Source organism: Blastomyces dermatitidis, assembly GCF_000003525.1.
Source record: "Blastomyces dermatitidis ER-3 genomic scaffold supercont1.7, whole genome shotgun sequence".
Classification (NCBI taxonomy): domain Eukaryota; kingdom Fungi; phylum Ascomycota; class Eurotiomycetes; order Onygenales; family Ajellomycetaceae; genus Blastomyces; species Blastomyces dermatitidis.
The window spans coordinates 436,203-463,563 of record NW_025544780.1 but is presented as its reverse complement, the minus strand read 5'-3'; the positions used below and the strand labels follow the sequence as shown (position 1 = coordinate 463,563).

Sequence of the window (27,361 nt, the reverse complement as noted above, 5' to 3'; positions counted from 1 at the left end):
TTACAGAGCATTTGGCAAAATGAACATAGAGAAGAGTATAAAGAATGTAAATACTGTAGAGAATGTATGAAAGAAGCAGAATGAAAAAAAGAATGAAGATTTGAAGATTGATCTGAGCTGTATGAGTCAGAGCATTCAAATATTTTTGATAGAATGCATATGATATCACATTACAGTGTTTTTTGCATGGAAAAGTTGGTTTTTCTATAATAAATAGAGTATATTAATGAATGTATAGGTTGTAATGAATGTAGAGAAGAGTATAAAGAATGTAAATACAGTAGAGAACATCTGTAAAGAAAAGAATGAAGATTAATATCAGAGCTGTATAGGCTGCAGAGCTGACTTGTTCAATCCCATCATATCCATTGGATTTGATGGGGTGCATGTGATATCATGTGAGGTCACATTACAGGGCATTTTAGTCGGAAAAGTTGGTTTTTCTATAATATATAGAGAGATTTAACTAATTACTTGACTGAGCTTTGCAGTGATGAGATAATTGAGCATGATAAATAACTATGTGAGCACAGCTGACTTTTAACCGTTCCCAAAGGTATGTAGGACCTGGAGCTAGTTTGTATGTATCTTTCTGCCAAAACTGCGATAATAGCTGCTTACTCTTCTATAAGAAGAAGATTGAGTTGAAGGAAGTCGAACCCGCTGTCAGATAACTACAACAAGACAGCACAGAAGCACCGCTGTTCTGCCAGTCATAGCAGATGTGAATAGAGAAGAATTCCAGCCCTTCTTCCGCAAAGAAATAATAATAATAATAAATGCAAGAGAATCATACGAAATGGCAGTCTTTAAAGCCGGCCAGGGAGCGAGATGGAGCTCCAGCTCGTCGCCTGTGAGCCTGAGAGCCTGTGATTGTCTAAATATAGCCCCCCGCGAGATTGGCATCGTCCAGAAGTGCTAATAATAATATTTTTCTCCTGAGAGGATCGCGACGCCAGCGCTTGGTCACGCTAAGCCCAGCCAGCGTATGAGCTGAGACGCATCCCACGAGCCAAGGAGCAGACTACTGCGACCAGCCCCGCTGGCCCAAGCCGCTCAGCAGTTGCGAACCGCGGACAGCTGCCAGAGTGCCAATGATGCCTCGTCGGATATGACAAGAGGGCAGTGCGGCTTTGGCGGGCATCCTTCCTTGTAAGCCCTCGTATCTATTTAACGTCGCGCTGGCGTTCCTTCTTTAAGGCTTGGATCTCCCCCCCTCAGCCTCTCTCTCACCCTCCGCCGCGTCGATTTAATACGCCGACATATTTTCTTTTTTTGCTCAGATTTATTATTCTCTCTTTTTCTCTTTTTTCCTTCTTCCTCTCCTGTATCATTATTTGCTCAGCGCATTCCCTTTGAGAAAAAAGGAGCCTCTCGTTGGAAAAAAAGTTCCGCATCAATAATCGTGGTAACCTCTCTATACCCGTTCTCTACGTTTTTCGTCCAATAAGAGGCATATATATATAGACGGAAGGGTTCCGTGAAAACAAAATGAAGACCACGGGCTTTCTGCTCGCCTCGTGGGCAGCCGTTGCTTCGGCAAAGTTTTTCCAGATCGAAGTGAACACCGTCCCAGACAAGCAAGTCAATCTCGTTGCCCAACTGGATCGGCTTGAGCGAACACACCGTAAGTCAGAAACCTCTGTCCTAATTCCAACGAAGCGCCGCGCAGGGTTCTTGATATATGGAGTCTGCACATCTATATCTATATATAATATCTATCTACACTACCGTACAGTGCACTAACGCGTACAACCAGGCTCCGTAACTAGCGGACTCGGCGCTTCGGTCGAAGAGCCAGGCGTCTACTGTCAAGCATACTCGGACCCCAATGGCCGTGATGAGCTAGGAGAGCCATTCTGGAGGGGCAAGAGCGTCGTTTTCTCACAGGAGGCGGGTGAAGTTGTGCCCATCGGCTCGTTTATGTGCAAGGACACGGTCGAGAAGTTGAGGGACGATGGTGTAGACGACGATGATGACGACGACGATGATGACGACGACGATGACCTCGACCTCGACGATAAGGATAAGGGAGGTGACCTGGACGGTGATCTACAGGACGACGACGACGATGATGATGAATACCTCCAGGGGGACGACGATGGTGATTTCCAAGGGGACGATGGCGATGGTGGTGATACTTTAAAGGGCGACGACGACGACGACGAGTACATCCAGGGGGACGAGGACGATGATGATTTGGAATATGATGGGGCGGACTACGATGATGACGACGATGCCGGAAAGGATGAAGGAGCTGGCCTGAATCGCCTCAAGGGCGATGATGATGATGACGACGATGACGATGATTTCCAGACCGAAGGTAGTGGCGGGGACGAGAGAATTGAGTTGAAGGACGGAGAATACGACGAAGACGGTGATTTGGCCAGCGGCGGCGACGACGATTTTGAAGCTGGTCTGGATGATGGCGACGACGATTTCGACGCTGGCCTAGATGACGGCGACGACGACGATCAAGATGATCCGTTTTTGGACGAGCTAGACAAGAAGGCAAGTGTACAGTTCCGCACCAGCATTTACAATTTCGTACGAGGAGAAGTACAGCTGGGGAAACTTGTGTCAACAAGTGCGCACCTCCTCCCTCACCTCCCCTCCCCTCCCCCGTACACACAGAAATCACACATGGCTCGGAAACCAAGAGCAAGCAGGGGCAAATACGCTAACTAATGTTATCTTTCAACCAACAGAGGATGTAAAGCTCGGATCTGAAGTGGTCGAAGCCGTCGTCACTAGGGCTGAAGGCGTTTCCATTTCCTCTGTTAGCTGCCAACTGTTCGCGGACGCCGAGGGCAAGGAGAAACTGGGCAGCCCTTTCTCGATCTTGGACGTAAGGTTCGGGAGGGATGCCGTGCCGGTGATGGCGATCAAGTGCGATGTCAAGGGGTAAATAATATAATGGTTGCGCAGTTTGTGGAGGAAGGAAGAAAGGGGAGTGCCTGAAGCTGGCATATTTGGATGATAAGACAAATATGGAGGCGGCGGCAGCTAGATGCAAATGTTTTTTTTCTTTTCTTTCCTCCTGCTTTTCTTTGTCCAAATCATTATTCCCATTCCTCCTACTTATATATATCCGTTTGGTTATTCCTATCCATTTTTGTTTGCACCTTTTGTGTGTATTGAGGGCCAGCCCCGTTGTCTACTGGCTTTTCATTTTGTTGTTTTCTCGATAGAGATACGATACCATCCCGTATATACTGCCACCTGTACCACATATTCTCATTATATTTACAAGCCGTTTAAAGCTCATTTATCTATAATAATTATTTCCTCTGACTATCAAATTTTTGTAAATAGTGAACCTTGAAAGAGACAGTATATCTCCATTCCAAACCAAGCCGACAACGCAAGAATTCTGCAGCGTCAACTCGTTCCCTCCGCGGCGCAGCAATTATTCATCACACAACACGCCAATGCGCCTGTAGACATCGAAAGGGGGCGGCTTGGACTGTTCACGAGAAAACCACCCCGGGATGAATACGGGGTCGCAATGCAACGCGGGTGCCAGCCCCGAGGTGGTCCCCGTATTTGGTGGGGAGCGAGGGAAAAGGAGAAGGGCTCGGCTTGCCCTTGCATTCGTTTCGAACAGCGGGGCGAGAGAGGGAGAGAGAGAGCATATCATATCCCAGGCCACGGAGAAGATCAATTTGGATCAGGTTGAACGGGTTGAGTCCCAAGATTAAGATTGTGCAGAAGGCAGCGTGGGCAGTGTTCGTTTCTTTGTGGTGGTTCTGCAGCTTGGCCAAACGGTGCAGTCGGCTGGCATCATCCCACTGTACTTAATATTTATGTACGAGAAAACGAGAAAACGAGAAAACGAGCCATTAGGTCCCGCTTTTCAATCTTTATTTTTTATTTTTTATTTTTTTATTTTTTTATTTTTTTTTATTTTTTATTTTTTATTTTTTTTTTGGCTCACAAGGGTGTCAAATTGCCAACTACACGGTTGTTCGACGACAAATCGCTATGCCTCTTGTTTCTGCACTGAGTGATCAGAGTGACACGTCCACCTGGCATTATCAGCCCTGCAACAACAACAACATGCGGTGGAGTTGTGAGCGATAATGAGAAGAACCCTAAGGGTCAGAGCTTGAGAGAAAGGAGAGAGCTTAGGGCGAGAGTCAGTTGTTCAGAAACTGTCCATGGAGGCGTTCACAACGTCACATGCTGTCATTGAATGGTTGAATATGGCGATGATGAAGACATGCAAAAGAAGCTGCCTCTCCGCATATTATCATTGTCTGGGACCACTTGTCGCAGCATTTTTGCAATGGGTCGACAACTCGCGGGCGGCTGCTATGTAGAAGCCTGGAGACGTTGACATGATCTACCTACCCCAGCTTGTACTGTACACGTACAGTTGCAACACTGTATACATCGCAGTTGGGAGGCTCCCATCAATACACAAATATATATGGTTGACCATGCGCCTACAAGGAAAAAGGGCATCACACTCTACCAGCCCTGTGCTGGTATGCCCTCATCCCGTCTTTACCCAGTCAGTCCATAGACTGCCCAAATACCAATCCCCAAACCTAACCAGCGCAAGCCACTGGGTGCTGCCTTGGGGAAACCATACTGGTGCATCTCCCTCCTGTCACTGTAAGTCACTCGCCCCCTCTCTTCGGCCCCCCGAACCTTTCTGGCGGGTTTCCACTCTCAGAAACGAAGGTAGGTGGTGAGGGTGAGACGCGGCGGTGGAAAGTAGCCCACATATATATTGTGGTAATGTTATTGTAAGGAGCAACATGAGCGACAAGCACGTGTGAGGTATACCAAGATCCTAGGGCGTCAGTGGGGTGGTCCAACATTTGGACGATGCGTCGCAGTTAGAACCGTACTTCATAGCTAACCTGGAGTCAGTATCTCAGCATCAGGTTCCCAAATAACCGCGAAATGAGTCATCTGTGGGTATGGGCGAATCACCCAAACTCCCAAGCTGAAGCAGAAATAAACGCCTTTTACAAGAGAGCTTGATCCCACCAAAATGAACCTCCGTTCTTTAGATAACCGCGGGACTACCGCATTCGGGTGGCACCACCACCACCCCTCTGCCAATGCCGGGCAGCAAAACCACGTCACTGCACTGTAGCTATCGAACTGCGACTTTAGGTTCTTGTGTGTTCTACGCCTATGGAAGTTATTATGACTTAGGGAAACCGCTTCACGGGCGCGCTGTGAGGGGCTGCGTAATCTGTTGACAGCTGCGTTTTGCCTTGAGCGAGAGAATGGAGGAAGGGGTCGGAACCCGGGGGGTTTAAATGAAGAAAACAAAGTCAACATTGAGAAAAGAAAGAGAGGTGACGTGAAATGCGTTCTCACTCGTCTGTCTCTAGCCAACCATCCTGTGCTCCTTTCATGAGGGCTGTTGCAGGGTGCTCAATGAAGTGATTATAGATAGACCTATCAAATTCGGGACATTCAGAGATGGCAGGAATGTTTGTTGACCAAATCACATTAGAAATCCAAATTCCTTAGGGATTGTTTCCTCAGGAACTGTCATACTATATATCCTGCGATCAAGTTATTTAAGCGGCGGACAGGCTGTTGATAATTCAAAGAGGATGGGCTGGCATCATGACATGACAAATCTAAATTAGTTATTTCAATGTGGCAGGCAGAGGTATAAGAACATGCACCATCTCACTTTGTACAGAGTATTTCATCAAGGCAATAGTCAATAGTTACACATATCCTTGGATTACTTGGTCCCTCTTTGATATCGGGATGTTTATTTAGGGCCTGTTCGGTGCGTCCGTGTGTACTCGTTCTTTTTGTACGGATCTCCACTTTTTTTAAAAAGTACAGCCCCAATCTCATGACTGTTTGGTGAGCAGAGCATCTGTACTAATAGTACAGCTGCTTTTTACAAAGTACAGATGAAAAATACCAGATGTTCAGTGGATTGAGCGGCTGTACTTGTATCTTTTGTCAAGATCTTATGAATAAGCCATATTTAACTTCAACAGTGTGTGATGATGTAGAATAGCACTTTTAGAGACAATATAGTGTAGAATAGTATTCATAGTGAAGACAGTTAACTAATATTGATTAGAAAGAAGCTTATAAAAACACATTCTTTTTGAACAGACTCTGAACTCTGTTCAAAAAGAATGTATTTTATAAGCTTCTTCTTTCTTTATCTCATTCTACAGAAGAATATTGTCAGTAAAGATTATCAAGGTGATGCAACACTGGCTTGCTACTAAATAATTGATAAATATGCTATTTTTAATGAGATCCACTATTGTGTTCAAAAAGTACGGACGCACCGAACAGGCCCTTAGTTCCAGATTGCTTGGTGAGGCCTGAGTCATCTCCGAAGTTGCAGGCTCTGATTGGCCAATCAGATCCCGTCAACACCCCTCCAGGCTGCTTACATAAAGAGCGGGCACCGTAACGAGTTTAGCGCAACCCTAAGTCGGGGAAACCCAATTGGGAAGCCGCCAATCACAGGCGTGTCTGGCACCTCCTAATCAGGACTAGCATGCGCTAACTCGCGCTAGCCAGCGCTAAACACGGCTCAATCTCTCCGCGGGCCAGCCTCAGCCCAGCGCGACGACATCATCATCAACCGCCGAAGATCAGCATCGACCATCGACTTGCGCTGCCTCAGCCCCCCGCCGTGGCCTTAAAGAACTCAGACCTTCTCTTCTTCACCCTTTCTTCCCTTCTTTTAATTCTCCTTTTTATTCTCTTTTGTTTCGCCTCGTCCGTCTCTTCTTCGCCCCGGGGAAGAGTACCATCCTCCCTCTCGTTTTGCCCAATCCGTTCAACCTTGATCTCCCTCCTATTCGTGCAACGGGAGAGAGATTATAGGCATCAGTGTGCTCGACAAAGACTGTATGAGAGAGAGAGAGATCTGAATCTGGTGCCACTCTCTCCAGCGCAATCCCTCCAAGGTTGCCCTTCTATCTATAGAAGCAGGTAACACCTTTCCCTACGCGCATTTCTCAGCGTCTGGTGGATTACTTCTAGATACATTATTCCTGAGATATCTCTCCTGTATATTCATCCGCCTCATAACTTCCAGCCCTTTTTCTTGTATTCCTAGGGCAGATATACATACATACACATCTATACGTTCTTAACTCTTCCACATTCTTTGCATAATGACCACCTCCTTCCACTATCAATCCCCTCGTGTCGAGGAGGACACTGAGTTTCTGGACCTAAACCTCCCCAATGTTGCTTTTGATGACTTCTCTTGCATGCCCCAATTCGATACCTACCCCACAGCCGACTGCGAGTCGATTGATCTCTCTAAACTCGATCATTTTCCCTTGGATAGTTCGCTCTGGGACAATTTCAACCCAGACTTGTTTGCCTCTAGCGAGCCTTCCATCCCTCTATCTACTTCGGCCTTGAACGACATCTGTTCCACCGACTTCAATTCCCTCCCTGACCCGTCCTCCATTTGGTTTGATACTCTGCAAATGGGTCATGCCTCGCCCAACTTGTTCTCTCCTGATTCCACTTTTCCTGAATCCGCTCTACCCTCCCCCGATTTAGATGACTCCACCCAGCGCTTGAACTGGGTTAAATCCACGCTCAAGGATCTTGCCTTGGCCAGAGCAGCCAAGGATACTCGACCTGTATCGCAGAGGACGAAGCAGATAGATGCTTCAATTGAGTTGTACCTGCAACTTCAAAACGATATTAGCTCTGGATTCCTGGAAGACTGCAATCCCTCTGCCCAGTCAATGGTCTGGCAACATAGCTCGACCACCCTAAGCGATTCGTCATTCGATACTAACTCCTTCTCCGTGACTGGATCCCCCGGTTCATCAACTGGCACTGTCCCGGAACTCTCCCCCGCGTTTATGACAAGGGCTGGGTCAGCATCCGCCGGACCTTCAAGAACTACACTACCACCTGCAACTGGTGGAGTCGAGATGGTCCTGGACATGAATCTGAACGAAACCACATCTCTGCCGAGGAAGCATCGCCCAAAGACCCACGAAGAGCGCCAGAGATATATCGCTGTCCGTAGACAGGGTGCTTGTGAATGGCACCGCAAGCAACGCAAGCGGGTATGTTCTGTTCCACTTTGTCTTCAATCGTACTTTCCCCTATAATATTTTGGACTAACGCCTCAATTTTTAGTGCACATGTGTCGACAAAACGGAATCCGCCATCACCACCGTCAAGCGAAAGAAGCTGATGAAGCATGTCCAAAACCCTTCACCGCATTGTTCAGGCGCTATCCTACCGCTTTCGAGCGGAGATCGCTGGCGTCGCACCAATGTCCGGCCATCAAGCGGGCCGCTGGAATCCTCGTCCCCACTAGACGGGTGCCCCGTTCCCAAGATCACCTGGCAATGCCACGGAGAACGAGACCGGCCATTCGACGATTCACAATGTCTCGGATGTTGTGGATCGGAGGAACCCACGACGCCACCTCTTATAATTATGGCCAAAGCCAGGTCTATGCGCCAGGTTCACAAACCGATTATCAATCGTGGAACACTGCAATTGATTGAGAGGCAATCACCGATCGGGTCAACGGACTGCGACCCGAGACATGTCCTTCAATCGCATCCGCCAAACCTGCTGCAGACAAGGACAGAAACTCAGGCCCCGATTCCATCGCGTCCACAGAATGCAGTTGGTTTGCCTGGGTCTTTCGGGCCAGTACAGGATCTGCATATTCATATAATTGCAAGTCCTGGACAGCCTTCCTCGTCCTTCAATCCACATCTCTCCGGCGGCATCGCGGGAGATACTCCAATTTGGCCTATGCTAGAGCATTCTGGAGGGAGAATCCCTGACCACAGGCGCGTCGACGCAGCCGTCTCTGCTCCTGCGTGGGCTGGAGACAGACCGAGGAATTCACGTCTGAATGTGGTACCGGAGCCACCAACAATACGTGGAGACGTTGAGTCCGTCTACAGAGATGGCCAGAGTAGGGCTACAAACCGCGCCCAAACCGATGATTCTTCAATGGCCATAGCGTCTCTACGCGTCGTTCGTCTAATATTGAGAACGATATTAAGGCTAGCTACGCGATCTTCATCTCTATTTATCCCTTGTTCCAAATCCAGGCAACCATTCCATTCAATTAGAAAAACGGGGATGCCACATGCCGTTCGAAACAGATCAACTTCCCATTCTGAATGGCGAGAACCGAGCACCACCATGTCGGTACTATTACTAGCATGGGGATGCTTATTTGTCTCCCCAATCATGTCAATCGTTGCCTTTATCCTCTTACCTCATGTTACCCGAAACCTCTCGAAATCGAACCAGCTATCCAGGGCGGCCGAAATTAATCGCATTTGCCACCAACGTGTGCAAGGCGATCTAAGCCCTACCAGGGAGCAGTGCGGGGCGAAAATTCCAGCCACTCCTACCTCGATAGTCGGTAAACAAGCAACAGTGACAAGCGATAGGGAACACCTCATTTCCAGACTAGGACGCCACATAGAAGCCCAGCAGAGCAACAGCCCACTAAGCAGGAATATGCCATCCAATTTCGATACGATAGCCCGAATAGGGAGATCAACAAAGAACGTACGAAACAACAGGGCACACGCCTCTGAGAACAGCGCAGTTGCTTGTCCTGACGCCCTCATGGCCCTATCCCTCGCAAGAACGCAGTTCCGCTCTCATCACGATTACCCAGCACCGATAGAGCCCAATTCAGCTACCTCAAGCAGGAGCCAACAGTCAGAAAAACGGTAATTTTGTTCGGGCTTCGAAGTCAACATGTGGTATGTTAGCAGCTGCGACGGAACCAGGAAGCACAAGCCCGAGGGTGGCGGTTGCTTTTGCTGAATATTTTGATATTCCGTGTGCATCTCTTTTCACCCCTTCAGATGCCGGACAAAAACAGAACGACATGACATCGCAGCCTCTTCGTCCCTCTTACGTCCATGTTTACTTATTACTCCCCCCGTCATCATTTCCCCCAGCGCCTTCAACGGGGTAACTATCCGCTTTCCGGCCTTTCAGTTTTTGTATTTTGTCGTCTTATTACTTACTCTATATACCCCTCATTTATTTAACATTTCGGTTGCTTCTTGTATTTAGCACCATCTTCCTCTCGCACCTTAGCTAACATGTCACGAATTTCCCCTCCTCTGTCTCCTCACTGAGGCGAATTGGTATTCCCAATGGTCCACTTATTCTTTTTTTTTTCCCCGCTTTTTACCCGTCCAAGAGGGCCTAGGATTAAATATAAGAAGCAGTGTGGGAGTAAACAACACAATGAATACTAAACGAAGGGGTAAAATACGATTAGGTTGGACAGATCGACAAGCCTTGTTTTGAGATTGGTTATATTCTTGATACGGGCAGTGTAAATTTTATATGCTATTCTAGAGATGAATTAGTATTAGAGATATCTATTGCTTCTTCGTTCGCTTTACATCATAGTACAGCAAGTTTCCATGGGGGATTGCGGATAACGAAATTGAGAACAATCTCAAGTTGTAATTATGTATGACCAGAGTTAGAAATAATAAGAAGTGGTACGGATGTCGGCTGTTTATACGACCTACTCCAGCTGGAGATCTTGATAATCAGGTAGTTTCTAGCTTCTAGGTCATAGTTATTAGAGTAAGGAGAATAATTAGTTAGCCTTTATAAAATAAAAATAACAAAATAGTAATAAAAAGGGAGGTGCTCATTTGGCACCTATCCTCCCTGTAAATAAAGGTCGCGAAAATAAAAAAAAATATAGATGTCGTATAGAAAAGAAATGACATAGGAGCAACCCCATCCGCAAGCGACTCACGAGTCGAGTTTACTACCGGTGTCGTCTACGGCGCCGTCGGCGGTTCTCATGCTCGTAGTGGCGCCTGTGGGATACTATATGAGTCCCCGGCTGAACCGTGAACTCCCCCGCACTTACAGGCTGGTTCGTGCTGTCAGCGCTGCTCCCGTTATTGTTATTGTTGTTGTTGTTGCCATTGCCATCACCACACTCCGCGTTATCGTCATCTATGCGCTGCTGTCCCAGCACTCGGGGTAGTTTCTGTTTAAAGGATTCATGGACATGCTTGGTAGCCTGCACGGCGCCGACCATGCCACTCACCCCTGAACCCATAAGGACAAAGGGGGCGAGGATCGGGGCTGCCAGGGAGGTTGCCCAGAGGGTTATCCCGATCCACCCTGCGGTGGAGGCGGCAAATGTGGTCGCTGCCGCAGCGTCTTGACCGTTACTCGGCGGCTGATATATGTTCCCGACATCTTTCAGGTCAAGAGAGTAGGCGTGGGTGTCGTTTAGGGTCGGTAGGTTAAACCAGACGTACTCCTTGGAGTCGTGCTTTAGGCCCTGGACAGTAAGCGGGAATAGCTTGTCTGGGAAAATCAGCGGATCCTTGATGAGCATAGGTCGATAGGCGGGGATGATGAGATGGAACCGCGCTCTTCTGTTGTCGTCTCTGTCAAGATGCTGTCTCAGGAAGATCATCCACAGGCAGAGGGCGTCCAGGTTTTCGGATACGCCCAGGAGGTTCGGAGGGAGCGGGTTTTGAGAAACGATGTCGAAGAAGTACCCGTGCCAGTCGGTGTCTGGGTGGTACAGGAAGTAGAAATGCGGGACACCATCTTCGTGAAGCAACGAGGTTTGATGCCTGATAACTTTATAGACCTGCTTTGCGAAGGTTTTGGGAGCTTTCAACCCCGTCTGTGCCTGCAGCTCACGATGGATGTCACGGCCGATCTCCTCAAGAGCAGACCGTCCCTGAAGAACCTCAACGAACTGAGCGACGACTCGCAGCCCGTCAAGGAATGCCGAAAACAGATCGAACGCGTTTTTGCGCTTGAAGAAGACGGCCAGAGATTGTGCGCATGTTTGAATGCTGGGGATGCCTTGCCTGACTGCGTCTCCGGTTTTCCGCATTTCGTCCCGGTATACTCTCCCATTCCTCTCGCTGTTATACCCTTCCCATATATCTTTAACCCCTGCGGTTAGATCAACCAGGTTTGGAATACCGGGTATCAGGGACCATGCTTGGTTTGGATCGCTGCCCCCGGGTTTGTGACGCCTTCCGGACGCTTTTCTCTTCCCCTTGGCGGCAGCGAAGAACTCGCCCAAACCCACCATATTATTTTGACTGGTGTTGATATATGGGTAGACCAGGGATATATAGCTGCTATGTTCCCATGGAAGCTATCGAATCTGGTGGAGAGAGACTACCTGGGGCAACTCAGTAGTTAGTTTCGAAGGGGGATTCAACTAAATAATATGATATTGAATCTCTGGACTAAAGATATACATCAAACAAATATAGCCTGGACTTCATACCTGGGAATATAGAAATGTGAATATACACCGCCCAGCGTTACTATTCTGACTCAACGGCGGCCCGCGCTCGGTCAAATATTGGGTGCGGAAGAATATAGAAAACAAGGAGACGAAAGTCGATATAACGAGCAGAATACAAAAACACATGAAACGTGCCCTCTAATCTAACATAGTGGGCATTACTCCAGTCGGTCCCAGCAGCCAGTGCGAGGCCACCAATCCGCGGCGATTGTTGTCTCTCTGATATCCAATTGGCACCACGTATATTTTCACATACATGTTCCTCTTTCTCTGTGATAAAATCAAGGATGACCTTCTCTGAAAAGGAAAGCAGAAAATTAAGCCTCGCAGATTAGAATGGTTATGTCATAACCAGCCTTGAATTCAGAGGAGACGAACGTGCAAACCATGATAAGCAGACGACACAGTATGCCATGATATACATCTGCAAAAACGGTACGCTTTGGAAGCAGATAACCAGTATTTATGCTCTTCTATCAACACAGTGTAGTAGCGTCCCCATGACGGAAAGTTACATGCGACTGTCTGGGGATGGTTCGATGCGAGATGCAGGTTTGCGCAGGCTGCTTGCTACCTTTAAGATATACTTGTTTCGAGAGCCGAAGAAAGCGAATATAAAAGCTTGCTAATAGTAAAATTGAAGGCCGAATGAAGTATTATAAGCTGCTTTTCAGAAGTTGATGTTTGTGTCAGGTCACGTGATCTGGCTTACTAATCCTTCCACCATATAACTTTCCACAAGCTAGCAACCTTTCAATCACACAAGCTTTACACCTTCCACAGGTTATGAGACCCGTTTTGCGCAAAATCGCTGCCAATTCGGGATTCCTTGTCAATATAATCTATTTGAACTACTGCTTCATTCGATACGCCCATCAGGAGTTAAAATCGTCTTATTCTATCAGTATTGATGCGTTTGAGATCTTGATGATCAATAATACTACTGCTCGCTTAAAAAAAAAAGAGGCTTGCAGAAAACGCACCACATTTGCAAAAAAGCAAGAAAAGAGAACGATATTGGCAAGGATCCAATAAACGAATATCAAGATGGCGGATTCAATACGATCTCGCCCACACACACGTTCGCGATCTCGCGTCCTTTCCACTGGTGGACATCCTCCTGGAGCCTTTGAAAGCTCCATTGTTGAAACACCCTCTCGATTCGAAGCTGGTTTGAATTCAGATCCTGACACGGTCAGGCTGGCCCCCCGATCTACTCGACAGCTTGATGCTGGTTCTCTTGATGAGAATAATGGACACCCAGGTGTCTACCGTTCGGGTGAGGCAATATCAGATCAACAGATGAAGCATCTCAAGATGATGCTTGAGATGGACAAGGGGAAGCAAAGAGTCTTAGAACTCGAACTACAACTGGAAAAACTCTGTCAACAGAGATTCTCATCCTTCACAGATCAATCACAGAATGTCAACAATCACTCTGTCACCACATCAACAGCCACATGGAATCCTAATCTCAGTGAAAGGTTGGAATTCAACCTTTATGAACTGAATAGCCGTGTTGGCAAGGCTATCTCCCAATTCAAGGAAGATGTCAAGAATACTGTGAGACCAAACAGTCTGACTGGCACATTCAATTACACCACATGAAGCATCTTCATGAAATCGAAACTGGTTAATGCACAGTGCTGGTATATGATAGAGAAACAACAGACTCAGAACCCTCTACAAAGAGATGATGAATGGGCACCATTCTGGGACGCCAGAAACTGGTGACTCTACACATTCATCTCAAACTCCTTGGGTGCAGGTGTCAGACCACATTTCTCCAAGTATGATGAAAATCGGATCGCTTATACTCTATGGAATGCGATCGAACAGGAATACTCTGTCCTCAAAACACAGTTACATCATGAGGCAGTTCTGGAATTCATGTCTCTTGGTGGCATACAGGTCATCAATCTACACACATTCTTTGATAAGTTCCGGTCCGCCATCATGAAATTGGAGATGTTGGATGCTTCCCCCTCAGATGCGTGGATATTTGATACCTTCTACTCAGTCCTACCCAACAATTGGAGGAATTATGTTCAGAAGAAGATAGAGGAGATACAGGATTCCAAATCCACAGCTGTGGTATTGGATGTTGATCTTCTCATGGAGGAAATCCGTTCGCGGCTTGATCCTCCAAAAGATAAAAAGAACCTGCAGAATATAGATTCTGCGGCTAACTCAGCTACAACAGCTACAACGCACAACCTGAAGGTCCTACCCAATGCGGCCCGTAAAGCGGCTGCGGCGATTCCTTCGGCGACACCAGGCCTACCCACTGCGGCCCGTCAAGAGATTGCGGCGATTCCTGATCCATCAATTGATAATCTATTCATTGATGAGGAAATTCGACCTGAGTGTCCATTATTTCTCGTACCCACTAATAATTGGTGGATTGACTATGATATCTCCGCGAGAATACCTACCCTTTTAGTGCAGAATACACTGAACTCCCCAGAACCCACAGTTGAATCTGATGACCCTCCGACATCTACAAGGGATATCACTATAGTGAGGGAATCAACAGTGGGGGAATCTTCAGTGGGGGACAGTCTTGAAGACCTACCCACCGATCCCGAGATCGCTGCACTTCCGATCCTGAAAAACCTCACGCGCGCCAAAGCTTCCATGGAATGGAAGTATTATTACAAGGCCCGTGTTAAAGAGGTCAACCGTTTGAAATATACGCGTTGGAAAGAGAATATAAAGAAGATAGAGGGATAGAGGGATAAAAAATGATGTATATCATGACTGGTTTTTCATTGCTACACATTTTCCAGTCACTTTTTGTACCTGTACTTGATTTGAAGGCGAATTTTGTATATAGCATCGTGTATAGTTACTCTGGTGAGTGGGGGTGTCAGGTCACGTGATCTGGCTTACTAATCCTTCCACCATATAACTTTCCACAAGCTAGCAACCTTTCAATCACACAAGCTTTACACCTTCCACAGTTTGAATGTCAGAATGACTCTTTAGCACAGTCGTGTTTTCTGTGCGGTCAGAGTGAAGCTAGGATTAGGGTCCATCGAGGGGAGGAATCCGAGAATATAAAGAATATAAATATCATTACTATGAGCGAGACTGGTGATACAAGATGGTTATGTCGAGTTGAGTGTGGGCTATGGTTTGCGTTAAAGTAGTAGTAACCTTCTACAAAACTGCCAAAAATAAATAAATAAATAATATATATATATATATATATATCTTTTATATTACGATTATGTCGATCTATCACAAGCCGCAATGGGCTGCAAAACCACCACTACGAGACCCCAATGGATAAAACCAACTGGGTACAGGCAGGTTCACTCTGCTGGTCTGTATGAAACAACCTTGCCAAAAGTGTCTGCCATACCCCAGATCCCACGTCGCAGACACGACAACTGCACGATTTGCGAATGGTCGACGAAGACGTTCACATCGATCCCAAACTCACGGATATACCAATTGAACACGCGGGGGTCGGCAGCTATTTTGTTTGCCCCCAAAAAACCCCCGTCAGCCCGTATGCTAAGAGCAAGCTCATGATATGCGGGCTTTCAAAACTTATAAACGAAGAGTCAGAATTCTGGGATTGCATACCTTCAAACATAACCTGCTCCGGTGGTAATTCCTTCATGATCTGTGAAACCACATCCGTTCGCCAGGACCTGACGTTCTCTGTGATGCCCTCGCTCTCAATCATTAGCCGCTCGACTCCAGCGTCGAGGAATCGTCTGCCTAAATTGATCAATTTTCCAGGATCGTTGGTGCCGAATGCTTCAAGCTCAGCGACAGAAGTATCTGATTTCAATATGTCAGTTTTGAGTCTGTCTCGAAATTTATTGAGGTAAATATGACAGGGGACAATGAACACACATACCTCCGCCAGCCCCAAACTGGATGCCTAGCTCCGGCTTTGCCTTGAGACCATACGAGTGGACTTTATCCACCAGCCGGAGCCAATCGTCTGCAGGAATCGAGAGGAATCCAGAAGAAATCTCGACAACATCAAACCTATTTCACGGAAATTGTCAGGTCACCATCCCGAATTGAAACGGGCGGATTACTCTCCGATTCATTTTAGAGTGAATATTCTTCAAGACCAACCCCAGATCTTTGCATTTTTGCAGATATTTTTCCATTACAGAAGGCGCATCGTGGTGTGTGAGGAGGTGCTCCGCCCAGCCGCCCTACCAACTTGATTGTTAGCATCCTGTGCTGCGATGATGCTTAGAATGATGACACAAACCGTGGAGACGTAAACACCATGCTCATGAGCAAGGTCGATCAATTCCCTCAGTTTCTTCTCTTCAAAGAGCGAAAAGGAGCCTACCAATAATTCAAAAAGTCTCCTGTCAGTTATCAAAACACAGTGCCCTTTGAAGTAGAACTACTTGGAAGTCCGTAGTTATTAATTAACCTCCTGAAAATTTCAGCCCGTCCACATAGTAACCCATCCTATTCAAGAGGTAGTGTCAGATCAGTTCAAGCCAACCTAACCGAATATAATAGTGAAACTGATACCCACGTCTCAAGAACATCCGCCAGGTATCTTTTCCCCATCACCTACATGACCACGAGCGTCAGCATTCGACTTGTTCAACCCAGCAATTACCCTCTCATAGTTGTCCTCATGAAATGAACAATGGCAGAAGAGCGAGGAAAAGAGAAAAAGAAAAAGAAAAGCGAACATACCGAATAATACGGCCCTCTAATCTCCGTGACACCCCGCTTCCTCGGCTTTGCAGGAATTGGATTTGACCTCGCGAATCCAAGCCCATGTTGCTTGTCCTGCAAAAGCGTTTTGACTTTAGATTCCTTCTTAGCTAGCGCTGAAGCGGAGAAGTTCCTAGTGATATCATTATTATTTCCCTCCGATCTCACTCCGCAGAAGAAGGGTCGCGGGGCGGTTGTTCTTGGGATGCTTTGTGCTGGCACGACGAGGCGGGATAGCACGTTGCAAGGAATAGGGACGCCAGATCGAGTTATTGGGATCATTTTGATGATTGAAATTCAGATCTTAACTGTTACTAAACCAAATAAAAAATAAAAAAAAATAACTAGGGCATCAGGATTAGCTATTTACATGTAGAGAAGAGATATAGATAGCTCCTTATATTTATCTCAGCAGGAATGGACGACTTTGTTAACATGTACAGCAATTCTGACGACACCTTGATGTAAGAAGAGACCAGGGATCTGAACCTCGACAAACAAACCTTTTCGCTGGGAAGCTCGTTTTACCTAGAAGAAGTCTGTGGGCGAAGTAGAACTTGCGAGCTTGAGCTTCGATTGAGTGGATGTTTTGTGTATGATGTCATAGGGGGGTTGATGTCATACCCAGAGAAAAAACCAGGGAGGTCAAGAACTATAATATATGCATATTTAAGAATTAGTTATTCTTGGTATTTCATTCAACACAGACACGCTTCTTCAAAAAGGTTCTGCGAAAAACAGCGCCTAAGATTTATCAGGCAACATTCAAATAAATAGGCAGAGAAAAAATTCGATTCCATCGATTCCATCCTATTGCCCGTTACGATTCCGCTGTGCTTCAATATAAACAGCTCAACCCTCATCTCGACATCCGAACTCATCACACAACAATGGCGCAAAACACATACCACCCGCCACCATTCCAAAGCGACCTTTCAGTGGGGCAAGAAACAGGCACCTTCAATCAACGATCCGAACAGTCCCACACAGCCGACGCCGCGACCCAACACCCACCCACGGATTCTCCTAACAAGGGCACAACAGCGGGCACAACAGCGAGAACAACAGCGGGTACAAGAGCGGGGACAACAACCGGATCAGGTCTAGGCCACGGCATCAAATCAGCCGTTGCGGGTGTTCACGTAAGTGTCAAGAACTAAAATGATGATAAATAGAGTGTAATTATTTGTTTAGCCGACCTTTGCTAATGAAACGAAAACTATAGGGACTCGGCGAAAACATTCGTGGAAACGTGAATGCAGCTGTTGACCGCGCGATGAAGGATCCAGAGGGCGTGCGGAAGAATGAGACGATCGCGATAGAAGGGGAGCGGGAGGTTGAGACCGGTGAGTTTAGTCGGGCGACTAAGGCGAGAGAGAGCGGACATGAGTATGACACGCTGTGATTCTGGGGTATATTTTCGTTTTTATTTCCTTTCGATGGCCGGTTGAGAGTTCAAATTGTATGCCACTTTAGTTCATGACTGTATGATCAATTTGCATTTTGAGTAATTTCAAAAAATAAATAAATAAAATAAAATAAACAGGCAGCCTCGTGGCATCTTCCTTGCGAGTGACATAAATATTCGACTGAAAGTTGTATGGGATCTGGCATCAAGCTGAGCCAAACCGCATCGCACGGAGATCTGAAACATCCTGAAGAATGTGCGCACTATTGTTCATCCTCATATGTGCAGATTGCTACCTAGGGTACGTCACTCGCACCGCTCGAAATAACGTGACAGATTTCATGAATATGATCGAGGCATTGCCAATTCAGCATGAGAATGGCCGAGTCTCGATATATACCGGGCAATTTGACGAAGAGTGTCAATAGACTTGTAAATGAATACGCATCATCTCCCCCGATATAGAAATGAGATGGTGTTTGGCAGGAATGCTCTGTAGGGTCCTGTGCATAGCATTTCCTCAAAACGAGGACCCCGGGCTCTGAATCAATCAAGTTAAAAGAGTATATACACTCACCACGGTCGGATACCCTCATCTGATGCTCATTCTCGCTGCTCACCTAGGCAAAGTAATTGTAAGCATGGGTGTGCCTCCCCATCGGATGTGAGCCATTCTGGTCGTACAAGTTGACATTCGGAGCCTAGATGTTGATTCCAGAACTTGACAACACCACAGGGTTGCCTACAAGGGGGGTCTAGCAAAACAAGGTTACCTACGCAGCCACATACTCCAAACATGGAAGAGTTTCATATTTGAGATGCAGTCGCATGTCCTACCTCCTCAGAGGGGTGAGATCCTCCACGGGAAGAGAGCTGAGCTAGTTGAGGATTGATTGTTAGGTGACGACTAATGTAGCTCAACGACACTGCATGGTTTGGGGAGTTGAATTGGTCTTCTCTTCATTGTCATTGTCATTGTCATTGTCATTGTCATTGTCATTGTCATTGTCATTGTCATTGTAACTTAATTGTCATTGTCATTGGCATCTCGACAGTTCGTATGAGGAAGAGGTTGGGAGGAGGTTCAAAAAAGAGGGAGCTCTGATTGGCTAGTCTTGGTGTTATATTATGCTTAGTCATATTTTGTTTCAGCCAATAAGATCCCGTCATCATCGCTGGCCTCAAATTGTCCCAATCAGGCAATTCCATCTGCTCCAGAAGATCATTCGCAGTTAATCGACTCCTCCCCCTTCATTCTTCTGCTTTGCTACTAATTCTATTATACGGAACACGGTCTGGAAGACAGTCCTGCCAATGTCCAACCCTTGACGTGATGCCAACCCGCCTACTTGGACACTGAATCCCCTAGTAATAAGAATCCACTATGCGATGGTGCCGGCGCTCGTCACCATCCCTAATCTTGACAGCCTCAACCCACCCCAAGGCCCCGCCAACCAAGACATCCCCTACAAGCACGGGCCTAAGGGAGCACGCCGTTGTGGCTGCGGTTGCGGGTAACCCGATAACGTCGCCCGTCGTGCCGCATATATGTTGCGCTTTCTGAAAGCGTACTGGCAACAACCCGGCGAAGAACGACGGGGAGAAGCGTTAAGGAGAAGGTGGGAGAGTTACTGTCGCGTTGACGTTGTGATGTGAGTTCTTGAAGCTCCAGATTTCTACTTGAGAATGCTATCATTTTTGAGGGTCCACCAGGGTTCTCCGTCCCGGCCACTATCGGGATATACTGATCCATGGATAGTCTGGCTAGCCATTGCTTACGACAACGGTTAACTAACTAGTTATTAATGCACTGACTGACTAAACCTTCCACGCCCAGCCCCTTCCTTCTCGCCGTTACCGTGGTGTTCGCCCTCTTCGCCGCCATGAGCGAATCACTAGCTCTCTCACATCTCGAATATACCACCGTGACGGGATACTTCCTTCAAGATGATCCCACAACATATCCGGCAGATTTTGACTATGTATGTTCGGCATCTGCTACCCTCAGAGTGGAATCCGAAAGGAGAGGGGGGGCCTTGCGTAGCTAATAAAACATAGTCAGCAAGTGCATTCGGCCTCATAATCCAAAATTATGACACAGATAAGGATTTCGATCCAAACTATGAGAAGACGCAATGGGAGCGTTTCGCCTACAAACTCCAGTCTCTAAACGACCACGCAGACAAGCATACGGAATTCAAACTCTTCTACATGGGCCGGCATGGCGAGGGTTACCATAACGTTGCAGAGGAACTTTACGGAACTGAGGCGTGGGATGTATGTGCATGTACCCTTAACATCGACAACACTCTCAAACTAATCGCCCTTCTAGTGCTACTGGTCCAAACTCGACGGCAACGGCAGCATAACCTGGTCTGACGCTCGACTGACAGAAACCGGCATCACCCAGGCCCTTCATGCCCGCGCCACATGGGCCGCCCAGATACAAGACCACATACCCCTTCCACAGTCATACTACACCAGCCCCCTGGATCGATGCCTGCAAACAGCAAAATTAACATTTAACAACCTACCACTCCCGCCAGACAGGCCATTCAAACCAGTTGTGAAAGAGGTATGCATTACTCCCCCAACATCGCACTCTGCAAAAAGCAAAGAAAGAAAGAAAACACAAAAGCTAACCAACCGCACACACACGCGCCTCCCCAACAGCTCCTCCGCGAAACCCTAGGAGTGCACACCTGCGACCGCCGCTCTCCAACAACCCATATAACAAAAACCTATCCCACCTACACCCTCGAACCCAACTTCGCCCCCACCGACCCCCTCTGGGACCCAAACCTGCGCGAGTCCAACTCGGCTCGCACCGCCCGCCTCCGACAGCTCCTAAACGACATCGTCGAGCACAACAGCGGCCCGAGCAGCACGTATATTTCGCTAACGGCGCACTCGGGGGCGATTACGTCGTTGCTGGAGGTTGTAGGGCATAGGGCGTTTAGGCTGGAGACGGGGGGAGTGATTCCGGTGCTTGTGAGGATTGTGAGGAGGGAGGGGTCGCGGGGAGGCGAGGTTGTTGAGCCGTCGGGGAAGGTGCCGGAGTGCAGAGAGGGTTTGGTGGCAGGGGAGGGGGAGGAGGGTGGGCGGACGGAGTTGAGGAATTGAGGGTCGTTTATGACATATTTTTTCCCCTTTTTTCTGCCAGTTGAGAGTGGTGATTGATTGGCTGGCTGGCTGATTTATCCATTTATTTGAGATTATATGTAATGGAACGGGATGGAAACGAGATGGGATGGTTTGTCGTCGAGTTTTCTATAATTTTGAGATACCCCCTTTCCACCGTCCGTCTTCATTTTACGTTATTCGGTCTTCACTTTTCTAGTCTCCCGAACCAAGACCGAGGGAGGTGTATAACACGATCAATCATATACAGAAACAAATCATAAAATAGAGATTATACTACATTCCATATTCCCCGCACATGAATATATATCTTCATTGGGCTTCCTGTTCATTATCAACCACACACGCACACCACGGAGCGTAAGATTACTGAGCAATAGAGAATCGAGGAAATCGGGGTATTTTATTGGCCGCGAACTGCGTGCACGTTAGGAAGAATGGCATAGAATGATCATCTGGAACGGAACAAGGCGCTGAACACGGTGAATTTGAAACCCTTTTCATGCCGGGGTGGGACATCCGAACACCCAATTCGAAAAAAAAAAAAAAAAAAAAAAAGGAGAATTGGGGGGGGTGGGGTTGGGTTGGGTTTAATAATTATGGACGTACTACGATGACAACCACCACGGCTCAGCTCAGGTGAGCAGGCCCGGAGAAAAGCATAAAAACAAAAGATATTACGGAACTGGGGACTAGACTCCTAAGAGGCAGAATAGAGAAAAGAGATAGACCAATTCAGAACCACCAAACCAAACCAAACAGGTCAAATCAGGCAAATCAATCAGACAAGCAAAAAGGAAGCAAAGCGCGCGGTTTATTGGTCTCAATAAATATATGAAATTAAACGGAGTTAAGTGAGGAGAGGAGAAGTGCTAGATCTTCCTCCCCTGCCACCGCTTCTTCTGGCCCTACAGATATATGGGTATTTCTTTCAAACCAGAGCGCCGCGGTGAAAAGCAATATCGAGAGCATGATTGTGGATAATTTCACGTAATTTGTATTAAAGTAAAAAAAAAAAAGAAGAGGGCTATGAGCAGCCAGCTCAGCTATCAGGTTGCTCAGCGATCAATTCGTAGCCGCCCTCGGAGGGCAAGACGCGAGCGGCGAAGATGATGGTCGCAGCAGCGAGGAGGGCCAGACACCAGCTGACGGTACACATGATGAAGGAGTCGTCGAGGCGGAAGCCAAGGTAGAAGTGATCGTCGTTGTCGTTGAGGTAAGACTGTATATACGTAGAGTATGCAGGTTAGTTATATGATACAGTGAAGCAGCGGGTTATAACCGTTAACCGTTAAGGTACTTTCTACAAATATCCCGAATGAAGGCAAATAGGGGTTCCTGAAGAATTAAAAGAAAAGAAAAGAAAAGAAAGAAAAGAAAAGTATAGAACCTACCACCAACCCCATACTGGCGCACTGCACCAGGGCAACCAAAAGCAATAACATGGAAAGAATCCGCCATCCAGACTCGCGCATCTGCTTGCCGCCGGCCAAGATGATAATATAGGTAATCAATGTCATGCCCTCGAGCACGACGGCGAAGGACATGAGGAACCCGACGGAGCGCCACATGGAGCAGAACTGGCGGTCGTCGCCGGTGCAGTCATCGAATTGCGGGAAGCGCACGCAGGTCGTGGTCGTCGTTGTCGTGTTGGGGGTGGTAGTGGAGAAACAGCGATAGTGGAGGCCGTAGGAGACGCCGGCAGACTGCATAGGGAGAGTCAAATGAGTATTTTTATTTTTCATATTTTTTTTCACTTTTGTAGCGACAGGGGAAACAAAAGGGCCAGCCGTACCGTTCCTCTCTGAGAGCTGATCCATCGCGGCAGGACTATTGACGCCAGCGTCAGGGCGAATGCTGTGATGGTTGTTCTTGTTAGTCTGATATCCAAAAAGGAAAAAACACAGCGAGTGAAGAGTAGGCATGAGCAAAATACATACTGGTCAAAAACACAAGCAGCGTCGCAGCATATACGATGGTCTTGGTCACGAAGCCTGTATAGTTCCGCCGCCCGCCGCCAGGCACGAGATGGACGTCCATCATTCGAACAACAACAGCAGCAGCGGTAACAACCACAAACACACAGTGATATTTCTATCAAAGACTATCCCCTCCCCCACGGAGCTTTGACAGTATCAAACGCTGAAAGAGCAAGCTAGAGTATAGACTAAGAGGGCCGCCAGCCAACCGGTCGGACAACCCTTTTTTATGAAGGGAGGCGAAGGAGGAGCCGCATTCGAGAGGATACGGAGAGACGCGCGAGGGAGATGCGACAAGTTGCAGCCCGCTTATTGCAGGTCTGCAGGTCACAAGTCAGGACTGACTGCGTGCAGGAGAAGCGGTGGAGAAGCGGTGGAGCAACGGTTTTGATATTCAGAGAGATACGGGGTGTGGTTGATGAGGGGTTGGCTATAGATGGAGGCTAGCCAAGGTGGTGTTGGTGGTTGGGGGTTGCGAAGAAAACGGGGAGAGATTCCGGGTTCTGTGGACAGGTCAGATGGACATTCGAACTTATTTAGCGGAGGGGGGTTTAGTGCAGCTGGAGGTTGGATGGATCGATCTCGCAGGGAGGAGATATCGTATTTTATTCATTTCCTTGAGAAGTTTCCGGCCGGGATGACGCTGCTGGGAGGGAGGTTGATGAGGCTTGCTTGCGGTCTGTGCCGGGGGGGGGGCGTGATGTAGCAGTACCTGGGCCAACGCCATTGTCACCGTCTCGAGGAAGTATTTGGTACATGACAACAGCGTGTCCAATCAGGGCGAGCCAAGCCTCTCGACTTTGGCGACAGACTCATCCTATATATAACTATCCTGACAACCAAAGAAAAAAAAAAAAAAAGGGAAGGTTGGTAGTAACAATATCTTGCCTCCTCTAGACAGCAGTTATCAACCTGGCGTCTGAAGGTCCAGAGACAACATTTGACACGAGGTGGTTCTGGGGCAGATATCACATCCCAAAATCATCGCGGGTGGGAAATTCCCGACAGCGGCGGGACGTGAATATCCGTCTAGCAAGCTTTTCAGAGGGTGTTACGTCTTATTTTTAGAGAAAGCGGTAACTACACCCGTCCTTTTCTATTCCCAAATCTCATAAGCAAGTCACTTCAATGGGAATCCCTAGCATAGAGCTCAGCACGTTTGGACCTAGAGGCGAGAACCATTGCGCATTTTTACCCGGCTTGTTCTTCTATCTGTATGCATACAGTCAGGGTCAGGAGACGCAGCAGTGTAGTGTGGTGATTGCTTATCTCTCACCCCGCGCAATTTTACCCCCAGGTGTATATGCGTATCAGAGAATCTCTGCGCCGATATCCGTCACCTACTTGAGGATATCCTTCATAATGCCCTTTTATGATACCGTTGCTCCGTGCCTGGATGGGATCAGGGCGCATATATTGACACCCACTCCCAGTCCAACCAATCTCAAACAGTGAAACTTGCTGATTCCCCTGGCCATGAAGAGCCCATGTTCTACACCAGGAAATGTTCTGGGGTGAATACATTCTTTTCTGCCCTGTGTGTTTGTGTTCGACCCCATCTACACCCAGGCAAGCCCATACATAATAACATGATGCCCGCCCGCCCGCGCAGCCGCATTCCTTTTCATGGCTTCCCTTGGGTCAATCAACATCCAGGATACACCTGTCCACCAGGTCCAAGATGAATGAGACCAGGCAGACCCGGCCCCGAGTCCGGCTCGGCGGCATGTAAGCTCCCTTCAGGTCCTCGCCATTCACAACAGGGCTGGCGTGAAAACGATGATGCTGAGAAGATAGCTGAGTTTTCTGGTGGTGATTTTCATGCTGCTATCTGCTGGAAAATGAATGGCTCCATATGGCTGTATGGGGCGTCAGGGTGCTGGGAATAGTGTGAAAGACACCACCAGCACCTCGCTGCTGGTCTTGCTGGTGGTCTTGCTGGTGGTCTTGCTGGCCATTAAGATTTCAGGGTATTGGATAGGCGCTCGACAGCACCTCATATTGTGAATGCCTAACATTGATGAGGTCTTCTTCGATTTCGAATGAATTTTACAGTCGAGGAGGGGGAGGATGTGCTATTCATATCCCTACCAACCTGCTGCTGACTTTGTGCCCGCCGTTAATTGGCGATAACTTGGACCACTGCAAGTTTTGTCTCTAACAGAGTGAATCAATGTAGATCATTTATGCGGGAAACAAAATCGTGATCCATGCATATGCGCTATACTGAAATGAAAGCAAAAACATGAGGCTGATTATGTATCATGCTATAGTCAACGAAATCTCCTCTTCTCCTAATATATCCCCCTATCCTTCTAGTCTCACTCCTCCATTCTGAAACTTCTTTCACGGCAACCACATGTACACTTTGACCTAATCACAGTGCTTGATTGGTTCTTTCTCAGAAGATCAATATTTAAAGAGAACCCCTCCTGGAGTGATTAAAGTCAGTCAGCCTCCACCCACCACTTACATCCAGCACGCAAGACGGAACCATGAAAAGGTGAAGACAATTTTTATTACTTTTTCGTTTATCCATAGACTGCTTACCACCTCAACCAGCTCTCTCCCAAAATCCCCAGCCAGCCCCATATATCTCTGAACCGATAAATGATAAATAGCATCTCTTTTTGATCATGAGTCAGTGACCGACCACGATCACCACCACCACCACCAGCAGCAGCAGCAGCCCTTGCTTTTACATGTATCAAGGAGCCTCCCTATCTATATACCCCAGCCAGCCAATAGCTATCTGACATTTCCCAGGAGAATCGTTCAGCGGATTGATTTGGTGTAGGAAACAGATGTTGTCCATTTGACCGACAGCGGCAAGGGGCATATATATAAATATATATGCCTTCCCCTCCCCTATACAGTTTTAGGAGCTTCGCACGAGTCGGGGAAGAGAAAAAAAAGAAAAGAAAAGGAACTCTCTCCTCAAAACTCCGCGTGGATGCTCGCATGAGTCGATTTACACATGCAATGGTTGAACAGATTCAAAAAAGAAAAAAGGAAAAAAAAAAGGAAAAAAAAAAAAAAAAAAAAGGCCAGACGAAGTTATCATCACCGTGCAAATACATACATAAGACACTGCAGCACAGCACACACTGGTAGCAGCTGGAATATATTTGATAGAGGGGAGTAAGTAGCGTGCCATTTCAGCGCGAGTCCCTTGGAAAACAGAAGAAGGGATTGACCCAGCAAACGCACTCCTGAAGTCACGGGCCAGACGGGCAGCTGCTCGCTCAAAGAAAGACTCCAAATGGGGAAATGGAGAGCGAGAGTGACCTTTCGACACTGAGCAGGTCGGCGGTGGTTTCCTGTCCACCACACACCCGCGACCCCCCCCCCCCCCCCACCAATTGATTGGCCGGCCAGCTTTTCAGACAAGAAACAGAACCGGGCTGGCAGCTGACAGGAAATCGTAAAAAGGTTGGGCGTTGCACAGCAAGCTTTCTCCCTACTCAGTTATCTGAGACATTTTGTTGACATCTTCTTTTCTTGTCGATTGGTATATAATTCCCGACAAAAGCTATGAACGTGTGTTATATAACAGATGGCATGTCGGGGATCAATGATAGTGAGATATATATATATATATATATATGTGTGTGTGTGTGTGCTTCAAAATGAGTTAGCTATATCTCAATCCATTTTATATAACTTAAATATTTTGCAATCACGCGCTGATTCAAGCCACCACCCAACACCAAATAACATCCACCTCGCTCTTCCAGAGGAAGAAACTGATCCGGGGTCCCTTACCAAAGAAAACACAACCTACGCTATAGTTACCACCAAACTTATTCTTACTTTTTCCAGCCACCATGG

The 27,361-nt window shown here is 47.4% G+C and overlaps 8 protein-coding genes across 11 annotated transcripts; 5 read left to right on the top strand and 3 right to left on the bottom strand.

Annotated features, from left to right (window-relative positions):
* The first annotated feature begins 473 nt into the window (after positions 1-473).
* Positions 474-3,859, top strand: BDCG_06597. Of its 4 annotated transcripts, none has more exons than XM_045422346.1 (5): positions 474-556; positions 633-724; positions 787-1,627; positions 1,760-2,511; positions 2,709-3,833. In XM_045422346.1, the coding sequence occupies exons 3-5, from the start codon at positions 1,492-1,494 to the stop codon at positions 2,715-2,717; spliced, it is 897 nt and encodes a 298-aa protein (XP_045281756.1). In that variant the 5' UTR covers positions 474-556; positions 633-724; positions 787-1,491; the 3' UTR covers positions 2,718-3,833. The 4 variants fall into 4 exon arrangements, with proteins under 4 accessions (XP_045281756.1, XP_045281757.1, XP_045281758.1 ...); XM_045422347.1 differs by having other exon boundaries at positions 474-580; positions 633-853; positions 946-1,627; XM_045422348.1 differs by having other exon boundaries at positions 633-853; positions 944-1,627; positions 2,709-3,405.
* Positions 3,860-6,510: 2,651 nt separating this feature from the next.
* BDCG_06595 (uncharacterized protein) lies at positions 6,511-11,496 on the top strand. The gene is made up of 2 exons (XM_045422344.1): positions 6,511-8,051; positions 8,125-11,496. The coding sequence occupies exons 1-2, from the start codon at positions 7,131-7,133 to the stop codon at positions 9,700-9,702; spliced, it is 2,499 nt and encodes an 832-aa protein (XP_045278007.1). The 5' UTR covers positions 6,511-7,130; the 3' UTR covers positions 9,703-11,496.
* BDCG_06594 (uncharacterized protein) lies at positions 10,312-12,715 on the bottom strand. The gene is made up of 2 exons (XM_045422343.1): positions 12,272-12,715; positions 10,312-12,163 (listed from the first exon to the last, which is right to left on the bottom strand). Exon 2 carries the CDS (start codon positions 12,068-12,070, stop codon positions 10,769-10,771), a length of 1,302 nt encoding a protein of 433 aa, XP_045278006.1. The 5' UTR covers positions 12,071-12,163; positions 12,272-12,715; the 3' UTR covers positions 10,312-10,768.
* Positions 12,716-13,088: 373 nt separating this feature from the next.
* On the top strand, positions 13,089-15,254 carry BDCG_06593 (uncharacterized protein). Its single transcript, XM_045422342.1, has 3 exons — positions 13,089-13,855; positions 13,953-14,022; positions 14,061-15,254. Exons 1-3 carry the CDS (start codon positions 13,340-13,342, stop codon positions 15,023-15,025), a joined length of 1,551 nt encoding a protein of 516 aa, XP_045278005.1. The 5' UTR covers positions 13,089-13,339; the 3' UTR covers positions 15,026-15,254.
* A 210-nt stretch (positions 15,255-15,464) lies between these two features.
* On the bottom strand, positions 15,465-17,557 carry BDCG_06592 (cysteine sulfinate desulfinase). The gene is made up of 9 exons (XM_045422341.1): positions 17,373-17,557; positions 16,982-17,305; positions 16,815-16,852; positions 16,707-16,744; positions 16,536-16,615; positions 16,394-16,476; positions 16,167-16,300; positions 15,887-16,087; positions 15,465-15,773 (listed from the first exon to the last, which is right to left on the bottom strand). Exons 2-9 carry the CDS (start codon positions 17,282-17,284, stop codon positions 15,610-15,612), a joined length of 1,041 nt encoding a protein of 346 aa, XP_045278004.1. The 5' UTR covers positions 17,285-17,305; positions 17,373-17,557; the 3' UTR covers positions 15,465-15,609.
* An 86-nt stretch (positions 17,558-17,643) lies between these two features.
* Positions 17,644-19,008, top strand: BDCG_06591 (uncharacterized protein). Its single transcript, XM_045422340.1, has 2 exons — positions 17,644-18,144; positions 18,228-19,008. The coding sequence occupies exons 1-2, from the start codon at positions 17,893-17,895 to the stop codon at positions 18,405-18,407; spliced, it is 432 nt and encodes a 143-aa protein (XP_045278003.1). The 5' UTR covers positions 17,644-17,892; the 3' UTR covers positions 18,408-19,008.
* A 950-nt stretch (positions 19,009-19,958) lies between these two features.
* BDCG_06589 (phosphoglycerate mutase) lies at positions 19,959-21,533 on the top strand (the record flags this gene model as incomplete). The annotated part of the gene is made up of 5 exons (XM_045422339.1): positions 19,959-20,062; positions 20,248-20,392; positions 20,469-20,687; positions 20,743-20,985; positions 21,084-21,533. 5 exons carry the CDS (start codon positions 19,959-19,961, stop codon positions 21,531-21,533), a joined length of 1,161 nt encoding a protein of 386 aa, XP_045281754.1.
* Positions 21,534-21,594: 61 nt separating this feature from the next.
* On the bottom strand, positions 21,595-25,084 carry BDCG_06588 (uncharacterized protein). The gene is made up of 4 exons (XM_045422338.1): positions 23,492-25,084; positions 23,347-23,408; positions 22,946-23,257; positions 21,595-22,773 (listed from the first exon to the last, which is right to left on the bottom strand). The coding sequence occupies exons 1-4, from the start codon at positions 23,592-23,594 to the stop codon at positions 22,594-22,596; spliced, it is 657 nt and encodes a 218-aa protein (XP_045278002.1). The 5' UTR covers positions 23,595-25,084; the 3' UTR covers positions 21,595-22,593.
* Positions 25,085-27,361: the final 2,277 nt, after the last annotated feature.